This window comes from Glycine max, chromosome 12 (genome assembly GCF_000004515.6).
Source record: "Glycine max cultivar Williams 82 chromosome 12, Glycine_max_v4.0, whole genome shotgun sequence".
NCBI lineage: Eukaryota > Viridiplantae > Streptophyta > Magnoliopsida > Fabales > Fabaceae > Glycine > Glycine max.
In genome coordinates this window covers 39,350,740-39,364,789 of record NC_038248.2, presented here as the reverse complement: position 1 = coordinate 39,364,789, position 14,050 = coordinate 39,350,740, and the positions used below count along the sequence as shown (strand labels likewise).

Genomic DNA, 14,050 nt, shown 5'->3' with positions numbered 1-14,050 from the left:
TGATATACTTTATATCATTAAATTATATAATTAAATAACAATTGACATATACGATACTCATTCTCAGCACCTAAAAAAGAGACAAAACAGCAGCAAAAAAATACAATACTCGTTCTGGCTTGCTTCACTATATTGGGCTGTCAATGAACTTGTATGTTTAATGGTATACTTTATCCATAGTTATGACGTTGATAGGTGAAACAGAGCTATGACTTTTCCTTAATATCATTGAGACAATAGAATAAAAGTACATAAAATAATAAATCAAAATTACCATAAGGATTCAACAAAAAAGGAGCTTCATTCTTAAAAACAACTCTTCGCCTAATAATTAATTAAATTTAGCTAAATTAAATTACAAAATGCGTATACTCCGCTCTTGCAAGATGAAGTATCAAATTTTTCCAAGTGATGATGATATGAGGCATTTAACCATTCATTCATAGAGTGTTTTTGCAGATTGTACTCTACTTTTTTTGCTTTCATTCTTCGACAGTTTCTCAATTGACTTCTCATTAGCGGATAAAGCCTTTGCTATTGCTTTCATCTTTCGGACATTTTTTGATCTCTTCATAGGCCTTCCTTTCTGCTTCATCTTCCTGTTTTACAAAATGTCAAGTTAAAAGGTAGCAGTTTAGAACAAGTAGATATTAAAGGAGCAGACACTTCTATATAAGAAAGCAAATAGAATGCAGTCCTAATGGTTAGAGAGAATTAATCTTGCATGTAAATAAATTCACTCTCGAGGTATAAAACTGTTTTATCGAGTTAAGATCTCTACCATACTTGAGGACATAGGTAACAATTAACACATGACCCACATCAAAACGGGAGCCAACAGAGCAGAAATATCAAAGAAAGGAGAATGTTAACAAATGCTTTTATGACACTGGTTAAGGAAACAAAAATAGAAACAGTTAATGGAAAAAAAAAACATTTATTATACTTAAAGCACAAATCATTTAATACTTACTTTTTTTAAGTAATCGAGAGCTAATAAAATCTACTACATGCTTCTTAAGCATTGTTCTTAGAACAGTTGGCAAGACTCTCAGAAAACATCAGTCACACAACGTTAAGCAATATACACAATCCATCAATGCACCAAACTGGCATGAAGTTTAGAACTTACACTGTTTTGTTGAACAAAGCATTGAAATCACTAACCACATATTTTCCATTAGTAAATGATTCATTTTCTAATGATTAATATAGAAGACAATTATAAAAGTAATTTAGCAACAGAAAAACAAGATGTGTTCATCTATGTACTCACAATTCACAAACATCTATGTTCTTGCAGCTATAATAAAATAGAGGGGAAGGCAGCACATGTTGCCTTGAGTTTGATACATTACAAATAAATGGTATATGCAAGAAGGAAACTGCATTATATGAACTGCTGGAAATGAGAAGATATGGAATTCAACTCAGAGTCCACCAAACCCTATCATGTTCAGAAAGAAAATGAACAAAGACCCTTCAGAGCTGACAACTATTACAACCTGACATGCCTAGCCTATTTTCCCCCACCAACTCTCACTAAAACCAAGTATACCCTGTCCAGATGAGAGAAAATGTAACTAAAAAATCCAATGTGCTGTGATTGTAGAAAGAAACAAGAGGAAAAATGGAAACGAATTTTGCTACTAAGACCATTAAATATTCCTCTTGGCTTTCTCTCTCCTCCCAAAGTGGAGAGGACTAAATGTGGTACTTTCAGTTCATTACCTTTTCATTTTATAACTATCCAATTTATTTTCTTCTGATATTCTGAAAATTTTCATCTCTAAAGTCTCTATTACTGATTAAACATGCAATGTTATGCCTTTCTTGTAACAATAATCAAGTCAAATACCAATTGTTAGTAGATAAAATTTCAACCTAACCCGCTTAACTTCGTAAACACCCTCAACCTAACAAACAGGCACCTCTCTTGCTAAGTAACTAGATCAGATTTGATACTTCTATCTTCCAGATTCCATAGTCTATGGATGATAAAATCTCCATTTTTCAAAAAATTACTTCAAAAACATTCCAGAGCTATCCATTATTCCCTTCCTTAATAAAATTATAATACATAACACTGAATTGAATTTGTATTTATAAAGTTGAAATGAAACCCTAATTGCACGGCCAATATTAACAAAGCTTCACCTTACAGTGCACCAAGTGGATGCTTTTAGAATCCACTTTTCCAAGTAATTGAAACAAACACTTAATTGAAATTTTGGCAACATTCGCAAGGTCCACCAATGACCAAAGCTTCAAAACCAGACAGTGATTAATCTCTCTACAGGGGCAGTAAAGTAAAATCCATTATCTACCTCTCATCGGTCATCACTGTGAAGGCAATTCGTTACTTACATATTGGTAGCACCAGAAGCCGTGTTTAGAACTCCTGACTCTGATGTATCCATTGCTGAAAGTTAAACAAAATTCAATTTTAAACCAAACCAAGAAAGTAGTAACCAAAAAGTTAAAATTAAAGGAAAACAGGGGTTTAATAAGAGTCGAAAAACAAGAATAGTTAAAGTTGCAGTGAAAGATTAAAAGAAATAAAATTTGGATGTTTTCATTGTTGAATTCAACGAAAAGCATAGAAAGTAAAAGGGTGAAAGGGAGGGGTGTAAAGCAGGTACCTTGAGATTGTTCCGAAACGGATGCGTCGGTGGTATCCATTGAAACGACACCGTTTCTCTTCTTCTTGTTGTTCCTGTTTTTCGCCATGGTCCCTGCGAACGAAGAGGAGGTGGCGGCGGAGCAGAAAGTCTAACTGCGGCCCAAACGCAGAGTTATATATTATTATAATGTTTGTTTTGTTTAAAAAAAATACTTTAAATGATAAAAAGTTGTTATCTTTAAGGAAAAAAACAAAAATATATTTTCTAAAGATTAAAACGGAAAAAGAAATTTGAGAAACAAAAATAAAAATAATACTAAATTACAAAATTTCAAAAAAAAAATCAACCTAAAGTAAAATATGTATAAATAAAGATCTTAACATGTTTTTTTCTTTACCTAAGATGAAATTTTGATATCTTATACTCGGTAATTATGGGATAAAACTCAGAAAATCCAATTTATTAACATTATCTATATCCAGTAAAAAAATTATCTATAGTTAAATTATAGAATAAAAACATAAACATAAAACTTAAACCCAGATATATTTTACGTTATATATTTCAAAATAAATCATATTCATCACAAATACAATATAATATCATGTTATATGAAATATTATATATTAAATAAATAAAATTATTATTAATATACCATTAATCAAAATAATTATACTTTCTAAATAATATAAGACAGCCAATCTAGTTTAAAATAAATCAAATTTAATTTCCAAAACTCAAATCTATCAAAATCAACTTTAAACTGGTTTAGTAACTTTTTAGACAAAGAAACCTTGATAATGGGGTGAGGAAATGGAAGGCAATACATATCTACTCGAAAATATATATAATAGGTTGACTGAGTTATTTTGAAAATAAAATGAAAAAATCGTTATAAAAAAACATTTTTTTATTTTCTTTTGTCGGCGCTCATCTCATTTATGATTCACTATAATAATATTTAGAGTCACAGCCAAAATGGTATCATTTGGAGTCACCTTAGAATCATGGGTCATTCTCCTATCTATGTTTGTTTGAGGGTCATTATTTAAAGTATTTTTAAATTATTTTTTTTTTGAATTTCATTATGTCAATTATTTTTAAGACTTTTTCATTTTTTTACTTTAATAATATATCTGATTTTGAGATCTTAAATTATTTTTTTAATATCTCATAACAAATTCTCCTTTTAATATTTATTTATAATTAATTATATATTTTTAAACTGCTAGTTTTCAAGGACTAGTTTAGTAATAGTTAGTTTTTAACCATTAGTCTTTAACAACTAGTTTAGTGACCGGCTACATTTTAACGCATGTTAATTAACAAATAACTTATGTAAATAAAAACAAATTTCAACATCCAACTAATTAAAATTGTGTTACAACAAAATGACTAATAACTTAAGGCATAAAAACTTCCATAATTAAAAACAAACTTCAACATGCAATTAATTAACAAAAACTTAAGACATGAAAATTAATCATTGAACTTCTTTAAAATATAATTATAAGTAATTTTATGTTTGTTGTGTTTTTCTTCATTTATGTTAGCTGTTAGCTTCCTAAGAATGTTGTACCACTTATTAATGTTATCGAACTCCATTATTTCTGTTATTTTTTTTATACTGCATTTATTTCCTTATTATTTCTTCCATAAGAGCTAAGTTTACAATCGGCATAAAAGAATATGCTCCTTTCCCCATGATTTTTCTTTTGGCTGTCTTTTGTCCCATTAAACGAGAGATTTATGATGGTGTCTTAATTTCTGAAATCTCAATTGGTGTCTCTGGACTAGATGACAATGAGTAATTCCCAAAAGCAAAAAGCTTTGTTCTTTTTGAACAAATTTATGTGCATTGTTTGTAACCATTTAGGCTTATCTTTTAGTAGATGCCATGCATGCTCTAAACTAAAATCGTTTCCCTCATCTTCCTTCCAAATGACATATGCACAAATCATGACATCGGTATTTGTGTATCCACTTTTCTTCAAATCAACAGCTTACTTGTGATGATCCTTGAACTTTTGAATGCATGCATTAATTGTTAGTCATCAAGGTTTCACTTGATTCAATGTTTTCTCTCATATATTGACACGAAAGTTGTTGCAATTTTTTGTTACTCTCAACCAAAAGTGAACTCTTTGTAACTATCACTCACAATTGAATCCATTGAGACATTAAGCCATGAACCAATGAGATGTGCATCATCTTCAATTGAAAAGTAAAGTCATGATTTCTTTTTTTTTGTAGAATTATCTCATATTTCCTCTAGTGTGATATTTTTTAGCCCAACTTGGGTAGAAAATTGTAAAAATCATGTTTCAACTTTATCATTGAAAGGAGTTTATGGATTACTATAAGTATTTGGAGGCTTACAAAATATGGTGGAATTCTTTTGTGGCATTGACAAAAAAGTTTGAGAACTTTGAGAATTTTCGATGGAAGGAAATTGATTATTTTGAATATAATTCATTGGTGATAGTGGTGACATGTAAGGAAAGAGCGGAGAAGGGTTTTGAGAATTTTTGGTAAAAAGGGACTAATTATTTTGCATATAATTCATTGGTGGTAATGGTGGCATCCAATGAAAAAACGAAGGAGGATTTTGAGAATTTTCGGTGAAAATAGACTAATTATTTTACATATAATTTATTGGTGGTGGTGATAACATATAGGGGAAAAACAAAAGAGAATTTTAAAAATTTTCATTCGAATGAGCCATTTGATAATTTTACAATAAATTATAAAAAGCTTACTAATGAAATTGATTTAGATCCATTAAGAATGTCACTAATACAAGAGATTGAGATTGTAAAATAGAGATTGAAAAAATAAGGTTGAGAATGAGAATTGATATACAAAATGTGGTCACTAATGAAACTATTTATAGTATTTTTAATGTTTAAATTTTACAAAAGTTCAATGTAAAAAATTATAAAATAAATAAATAAATATAATATGCTACAAATGTAAGAAACAGAAAGGAAAAAAAAATTACCAGGTATATGAAATGTCCACTAACCTACTCATGATTGACAAGCAATATTCTAAAATTCTCGAGTAATGGTAACAAAAAATTACACCAGATTTCCCTTTCTTCTTTCTTTCTCTTCACACGACCAAACCTTTCTTCTTTCTGTCTCTTCTCTTTCTTCCTCATTTTCTTTTCTCTCTACCAAAGATAGGGTTAGTCTCTTTGGTAGCTAATAACAATCCAGCAAGCGTGCTCAGTGATCTACATTCTACAGTTTTTGTTTTTAACTTTTTTTCTGATGCACTGCAATATCACATGGATTGGGCTTTTTATTGTTTCAGGACCCATTTCTTTTCTCTGCTTCTGTATCACTCTTATTATGACTTTATCTACCCGAAGAAAAATCAACAACTTACTTTAACCTAACAATCAAACTCAATTGCGTAATCCTATCTGAATTAGCAGTTATACTCTTCCTATATATTTTCTGTGTTATGGTCAAGTAATACTCAAAATCTAATTAACTTGAGTACACTTCTAATTTATCCTTTCGATTCGTTCAAAAATTAAAACTATACTGTATTATTCACTCTGAAATTATAAAAAAAGTATATTAAAAAGTAGAGCTATAAAAATGGACTGGACTGGCAACCAGGAGTTGAGTTAAATGAGTTGGTTCATCAATCCATCTAAAATATAATAAAAATATTTGTTTTTTTAAAAAAAAATCAACAAAAAAACTATTTTTTAAAGAAAATATTAATTAAATTAAATCTTTCATTATTTACACATCACAATTAGACATATTAAGTTATAAATCTAGAATTATAACAATAAAAATTTTAAAAATAATCCTAAACAAAATACTAAATAAAAAATATTAAACAATATTATAAAAATGTATTTTATGTGAGTTTTTCTATATTTAGTTAAATGAAGAAACATATTAAAGTCTTACAAAAATATTATAAAGTAGTAATAAGTTATATTTTTAGGTGGATGTAACGAGTGTACAATAGGTTCAATTGGGATGGACGGATCTAAGTAGATGAAGTCAAATTTTACAACTAATAACAAGATTTTCTCCCCTTTTAAATCCGACCCGACCTAAACGCGTGATGGACCAAATTAATATGGGTTTAGACTATCTTCACAGCTCTATTAAAAATATCCTTAACAATATTTTTTCAATCGCACGCATCTTCACTGCTAAGCCAACCATTTAGGAGTCTACTTCACATTACATACCAGACAAATGGTAAAGACAAGGAAAAGAAAAGTTGAAGGAAACAAATTATCCCACTACAAGACAATACTTTCATCTGTTAGAATTATGTGCAATGATAAGGCATCTCACTATCTCAGTCAGCATCTCACAAGATATGTTTTATATATCATAAAAATTACAATATATAGTAGAAGTAAAGGCAATAAAAAGAATAAAGCAGCAAGAACTATTTTATGATTCATAAGGGATGTTTGATTTTATTGTTTTCTATTTTCATTTTTATTGAAAACAGAAAACGGTGATGAAAATGTGTTTGGTTGAATTTCTGAAAATATTTTCAGTGAAAATGAAAACATGAAACAACCAGAAAATGAAAACAATAAATTTTCGTTTTCAGTGTTTTCAATTGAGAATAAAAACCTCATTTCGGGTAAAATGAAATTGCGGTGACAATGAATGTAATTTTAAACAAATCTAAAAATACAAAAAGACAAGAAGTCAATATATATAAATTTTTAGTATTTTCATTTCATGAAAACAGAAAACAAGAAGTCAAACCAAACATGTTTTTAGAATTTTAATCTTTTGAAAATGAAAACAGTTTCAGAAAATGAAAACATGAAATGAAAACAGAAAATAAAAATAGAAATCAAACAAACCCTAATATTTTTTATTATGAAATTGGTGTAAAGTAATTACCAGATTAATTTTTATCATAGAACTTAATTGGACACTTAAAATCTCACTTTTAATCAAATTTTTTCATCCAAAATTCAAATAGATATTTTAATTAAAGAGATTGAGTTTAATTTCATTCAACCAAAGACTTAAATGACTATGGTTCATAATAATTTTATAGATTATCACACCTTAAAAGATATATTATATGTCACAAAATGAAAAAAAAGAAGAAGAAAGAACAGTCAAAACACTGTCGGTACATTTGATTACAAGTGGTATGGTATGGAGCTCAGGATCCTGTCTCTGTTTCAGTGCGGGATATTCCACGTTTTCATTCTTTTTTCTTTACAAGAGGCTTAGTGAGATATTGATTGGTTAAATAATATTTTGGCAAATTAATAAGGACTAAAGAAGCAGGAAAGTAGAAGTGGCCTAATAATCATTCCCAAATGTGATTAACTGAGTAATAATTGAATTATTATCACAAGTGCGTGAGGGATGATTTGTCTCCCTTTGGATGGGTGAAAAATCATTGCTAATGCTAAAGTTTTCATACATTAGGTGATTGAAGTTCACGGAATGCCGAAGATTAATTGCTTTTTCCAAACAAGTTTTATGTGCTTGCCATTTTATATGGCACTAAGTTACTTAAGTATCCAGTTGTGCAATAAAATAAAAGTGAATTAAGATAAAAGTTTTAAATTAAATAAAATGTAAAAATATGAGTTGTATATTATTTTATTGTTTATTTTATTCTTTTTCATCCTCTTTTTATGTAACCAAACGGATTTTAATATGATATATGATAAATGTTAATCAATGTTCTTAAGATATTAATTAAGAAACTAAAAAAATCTTAAAAATATGTAAAATTATATTATTTATGACTTTTTATGCTCTTTTATAATTTTTACAATAAATATATTTTTCTTATTAATTTTTTAAAGAATATCCTAATAATACTTATTAAAAAAATCCTATGAATTAATATTACTTTTCTCAATATGATAACACTCAATGACAACTTATGCCACAGTCAACTTTGATAATGACTTTGATGCTCTATCTCTCTTTCTTTTTTTTTTCTTCAAAATAAAGTTAGAATGTGGGATAAAGTACTCTTTATATTTTAAGGTTAATACAAAACGTTAATTTTAGCGAAAATTTATGATGAAAATGCAACTTATATATCAAAAGTCATAATTATGTCATTGACGAATTATCTCACACAATCCTATATATCACGTATTATATATGATATTATTTTAACTAAGTAATAAAGTTTTTTGGACCTGATATGCGAGTTATTATAAATAAATTCTTTTTTATTATAATAGAATTATAGAAATAGTAAAGAAACTAAAGCTGGAACATAAGAGACCGGATTCGAGTCCGTGATACACACGTAAACATGGAACATCATGTTTTTTAAATAATATATTAAAACAACCATTGATGTTGCATAATGCAAACATCTGAAGTATTGTTTGTGAAAATAATGATGATATTAAGCCATTATTTAGACGATCTATGGTTGGTTACTTGGTTATCGCTTTGGCAATATTTAAAAATTTAGATTGTTTTTCCGTAAAAAAAAAAATGTAGATTGTTTTTTCATTCTGATAAGAGAGGATTTGGCTTTTTACAACCCATAAATATCAAAACAGCAACGCACTTGTGAGTTTATTAACATTATTCGATGACATCATTAATTAAAACCTTTTCATCCAAACTACACGGAGAGGGAAGAAGTATCATATTATAATTTATAATCATCACACTATTCCTCCATTGATTGCAGAATATTCGTCTCATAATCATAAATATGGATAATGATATATCCTGTCATTATGCATGTAGCTAGCTCTCAGCTTTTTTTAATATCGTTCTAAAAAAGAATTGTTGTAGCACATCGCATGGAGTTTGTTCATTACAGTGCAAGATCTACATGGAGGATAATGGAGTAATTGTTGGCATAAGATACATTTTTAATAAAATAAATGTAAATAGTTGTATAGGATAAAAGAGAAAATAAATTGATATTAATTTTATTTGTTTTATTCTTTTAAATTTTACTGTTTTTTATTTTTTATTATCATTTTTAATAAAACATATAATTTTTTGTTTGAAAAAATATTAAATTATTTTTTGTCCCATTGAAAAAAACTTCTAGATCCATCATAGGCTCATGGATTCTTTCTCTTCTTTTCGGTTCAAACAAGGTGCGTTGCCAACAAACCAAACACATATCTCATTCCATGGATTCTTTCTCTTCTTTTATATTCACTTTTATGTAAAAGTCGTTAAAAAATCTTTTATTTAAAAAATTAAAAATATAGTTAAGCTACAAAGAAAGATAAAAACAATAATAAAAAATGTTATAAATTTAAATATAAGTTAGAATATCATTACTTTAAAATTCGAAGACATGCATAAAAAATTTATAGACTCCATAACTTATAAGAAATTACACCTTTTCAATACACATAATATAAATTCTTAAATCAAATCTCTAGCTAACCAATGATACGTACCTTATCATCTGTATGCAGCTAAATAGTGCAAATGGGATCTCAATGGATTAGCAATGCAATATACAATTATGCGTGGCATAAAATCAAGGCAGTGTTAAAGGGAAAAGAACAAGCATTAGATCCAGAATGGCCAGATGGAATTAGTTATGGTTGCTAGTTCAGACCCACATGATGAGATGAAGTTGAATATGAACAGATCCATTGCATCTATAGACTGCATCGTCCTCTTCTGACTTGTATCAATGCAATTGAATTGATTAGTGGGTGTAAGGAGTATCATTGCTTTATTGATTCCATAAATCACTTGATATCAGCAAGCTTTGAAGTTTGAACCACTCTCCTAATCAACAATTCTACCAAAAACAAAAAACAAAATATATATACCAATTAAAAATAAAAAGACTAATTGGTTCAATATAAATTATTGATAGGACTTATATCTAGAAGGAGACTAGTCTCACAAGTCACAGTATGAAGAATTGAGGTTCAGATTCTTGTTAAAAAAAATACTTTATATACTTCTATTAGTAATGTTATTAAACTTGAACCGATCATCAATTTAATTTTTTTAAATATTTAATTTGCATGTTTTTCGAAGCAATACAATAAACTAGAAACATAACAAGTACAAAGAAGACAATCGCGAAAAATTGTAACGAAGGAAAAGATAGGAATTTGATACAAATAAAACAAAGGAAAACATAACATTCTTAGTCCTATTCAAATCATGAAAAACATAATAAAAAACAAAAGCATAACAAACTGTAATGAAAAAAAAAATCAAGATCACCGATAAAGTGATTTATCATTTTCTAGGGGCTTCATCAATAGGCACTGGAAAGTAGCTATAGATAGAGCAAAGAGTGCATTAAAATGGTGATTTGGGGGTTGCCACTACGGCTGGTTGGTGGAGACCAAGAGCGGCAGAATGAGAATGTTAGATTGTGAGAATAAAGCATTGTGACTTAATGACTTTAGGGTTCCATGTTTTTGCTCATTATAATAATAATAATTATAATTATAATGTTATATAAAAATAAACAAGTATCTAATGGGCTTTTTTAAAGGATTGAATCTGGTCTTTTTTTTAACAAGTTTTTCAAAAAGCCTTAACCTAACCAACTTATGAATTTTCTTTGTGAAGTGTTATTAATAAAGTAGAAATCATTTTAATACGGTCAATGATAATTAATTAACTAAATAGTTAATATTTTAATAATATCATACAACTAAATGCTTAAAATCATTCACAAGAGAGGATATTACAAAAACTTACATTGAATTTATGTATTTAAATCTTAATGTTATTTTGGCCCCTCCAATTATTTTTTTATGCTTCTCCATTGAACAAATGATCAATTAACATATGAACTAAAACTACTTAATTTAATAGGGATGGGGGTGTGGAGGTACGAGAGGGTGAATGATCAACTAACAAATGAAACAAAATTTTCCTAAAAAAAATTTAAACAAATCTGTTTCATTTAAAAACAAATGGTGGACTAAATTTGCATAGTTAAAAAATTGGAAACCAAAATGACAAATTAAAAATGATAGTTTGAACAAAGTTAAAATTAAAACTATTAAATATTAGTTGTCACATCACCTCACTAAGAGCCAACATTTAATCCAAATGCTCAATAAATCTATACTATTAATAAAGGGAATATTCCTTTTTTCTATATACAAATTTTAGATAATTTTATTTTTTATCACTTTTTAAACTTTTATTATTCTCTCTTAATAATTATACACACACAGTGTACAAATTGAACTAATCACACAAAGTTGAATACTTTTTTGTTTTAAATTTTTAAATTGAAAAGTAAGGTGTGTATTAATGCTATTCAAACAATATAACTCATTATTATATATATTTTTATTTTAAATAAAAGGATAAATGACCAATTGGTCTTTAAATGAATCCGCTAACAATTTGATCCCTAAAAAAATGAAAATACCAATTTAATCCACAAATGTATAAATATTGTGACAAATTGGTCCAGCTATTAAATCTGATTTGTTTTTGTTACCCCTTGTGCGCACGTGGCACTTTCACGAGGTCAAGTGACAAGAAGCGTCTTATGCACACCATTTTGGATGCAAATGCCACCTAATGTTTGGCTCCTCATAGCATACCATTTTGCTCTTGTTAGGGTTTGGTGGGGTAAGGCTGGCAGTGACCTTGTTGCCACCCTCGAGCATCTCCAATGAAAATTTAAAGGCAACGTTGGAGAAGCATCAATGCCAGGTTGGTGCTTGAGGGAATGGACCTCGACGGAGGGTCAGGTTTTGACACCAAGGATCTTGTTCTTAGTGTCAATGGCAGAGTGGATCATCTTGGCGATGCACTTGTTGTGCATGGTTGCGAACATGGAGGTCGAGGCCGAGGGCCATGTAGATCTCAACATACTTGTTGTCGAGCTTCTCTGGTGTCATATTGACACCGCAACAAGTCATGACGATTACATTAACAACCTGGTTGACGATCTAGATGCACTCGAAGACATTGCCAGAGTTGTCATGTTATGTGACAGTGATGCTGAGGATGTAGGTGTCGTTCACGAGGTGGACTAATTTGTCACCATATGTTTGGGTCATGGAAGTGTGCTTTGAGGAGCCAAACATTAATTGTCAATGTGGTCCAAAATGGTGTATTTTGAGGAGCCAAATATTAGGTGACAATTTGGTCCAAAACAATGTGCATTAGATGTGTCTTGTCATTTGACATTATGGAGGTGCTATGTAAGTGGCATTTGTGCTACATGTGCACGAGGGTTAATGGAAACAAAGAAGACTTAATGATTGTACCAATTTGTCACAATATTTATACATTTGAAGACTAAGTTGGTTATTTTCATCTTTCATGATAAAATTGTCTTCTAATACATCTTTCAGGAACCAAAATTAATCATTTATCCTAAATAAAATCAAGTTCATAATCTAATAAAGAAAACATGAACCTATTCAAAACTCCCTCCAATGTATGAATGTCAACATCACAATAAACTTTGACTCCCATTTTCTTATAAAAAGATATTTACAACGTAAAAAAGATGTCTAGAATATAGGTTGATCTACATATACTATCCTCTTATGTGAGGTGTGAATTGAAATTCATAATTTATGGTCAGTTGTGCCTACGGGGCTCCTCAAAGGAGTTTAAAAGTGTTTACAAACAAGAGTTGTGTTCAATTAGTCATATCCTTTATACTAGGAATGTTGATAGTGCACTTTGATTTGGTTATTAGATAAAAAGTTATTTGAATTAAATATAAAACAAAGATATAATTTGATTTAAATATAACATCAAATTCAAATCAAATCAAATTAATCTTTTATGATTTACTTTGGTTTAACTTGATGGTTTTCCATTTTTTAATCTATCATCATAGTTTAGAATCTATCCACTAAGTTTACATAATTATTATGATATATTATATTAAAAATATTTTTTTTATTAAATTATGTTTAACATATTTTAGTTAAAAATTATTATTTTGACTTTTATTTAGTATTATTATAAAATGATATTACCAACTCTTATCGTAACATAATAATAATTTGTGTATAATTTGATATTTAATATTTTTTTAACATATTGATATACCTTTTTTTTAACATATGAAAATAAAATATGCATATTAACTATAAAGCAAAGGAAATATAATAAATTTTTCAATACTTATTCAACAAAAATAATATATTATAAACTTATCATAGAAAGAAGTACACTATAAATCACATACTATAATCATTATAAATTTAAAATAATACTAATTGTATAATTCTAAACATCCATTAAAAAATAATATAATTATAATATGCAGTATGATTTGATTTTGATAATAACATCTAAAAATTGAACCAGACTGAAAAAATGTATATGTTTTTAAATTTTTTATTTTTTAATTTTCAATTTAAGTAATTTTTATTTTTTTATTTAACGATTTACAAATGATTTAGTTCGATTGAATATCCTTATTTTCTATGTGTCCAAGTGTAG

At 28.3% G+C, this 14,050-nt stretch overlaps 1 protein-coding gene across 1 annotated transcript; it reads right to left on the bottom strand.

The window, feature by feature from the left end:
• Positions 1 to 185: 185 nt before the first annotated feature.
• LOC100779923 (uncharacterized) lies at positions 186 to 2,791 on the bottom strand. Its single transcript, NM_001255551.2, has 3 exons — positions 2,643 to 2,791; positions 2,368 to 2,422; positions 186 to 599 (listed from the first exon to the last, which is right to left on the bottom strand). The coding sequence occupies exons 1-3, from the start codon at positions 2,728 to 2,730 to the stop codon at positions 437 to 439; spliced, it is 306 nt and encodes a 101-aa protein (NP_001242480.2). The 5' UTR covers positions 2,731 to 2,791; the 3' UTR covers positions 186 to 436.
• Between the last annotated feature and the right edge of the window lie 11,259 nt (positions 2,792 to 14,050).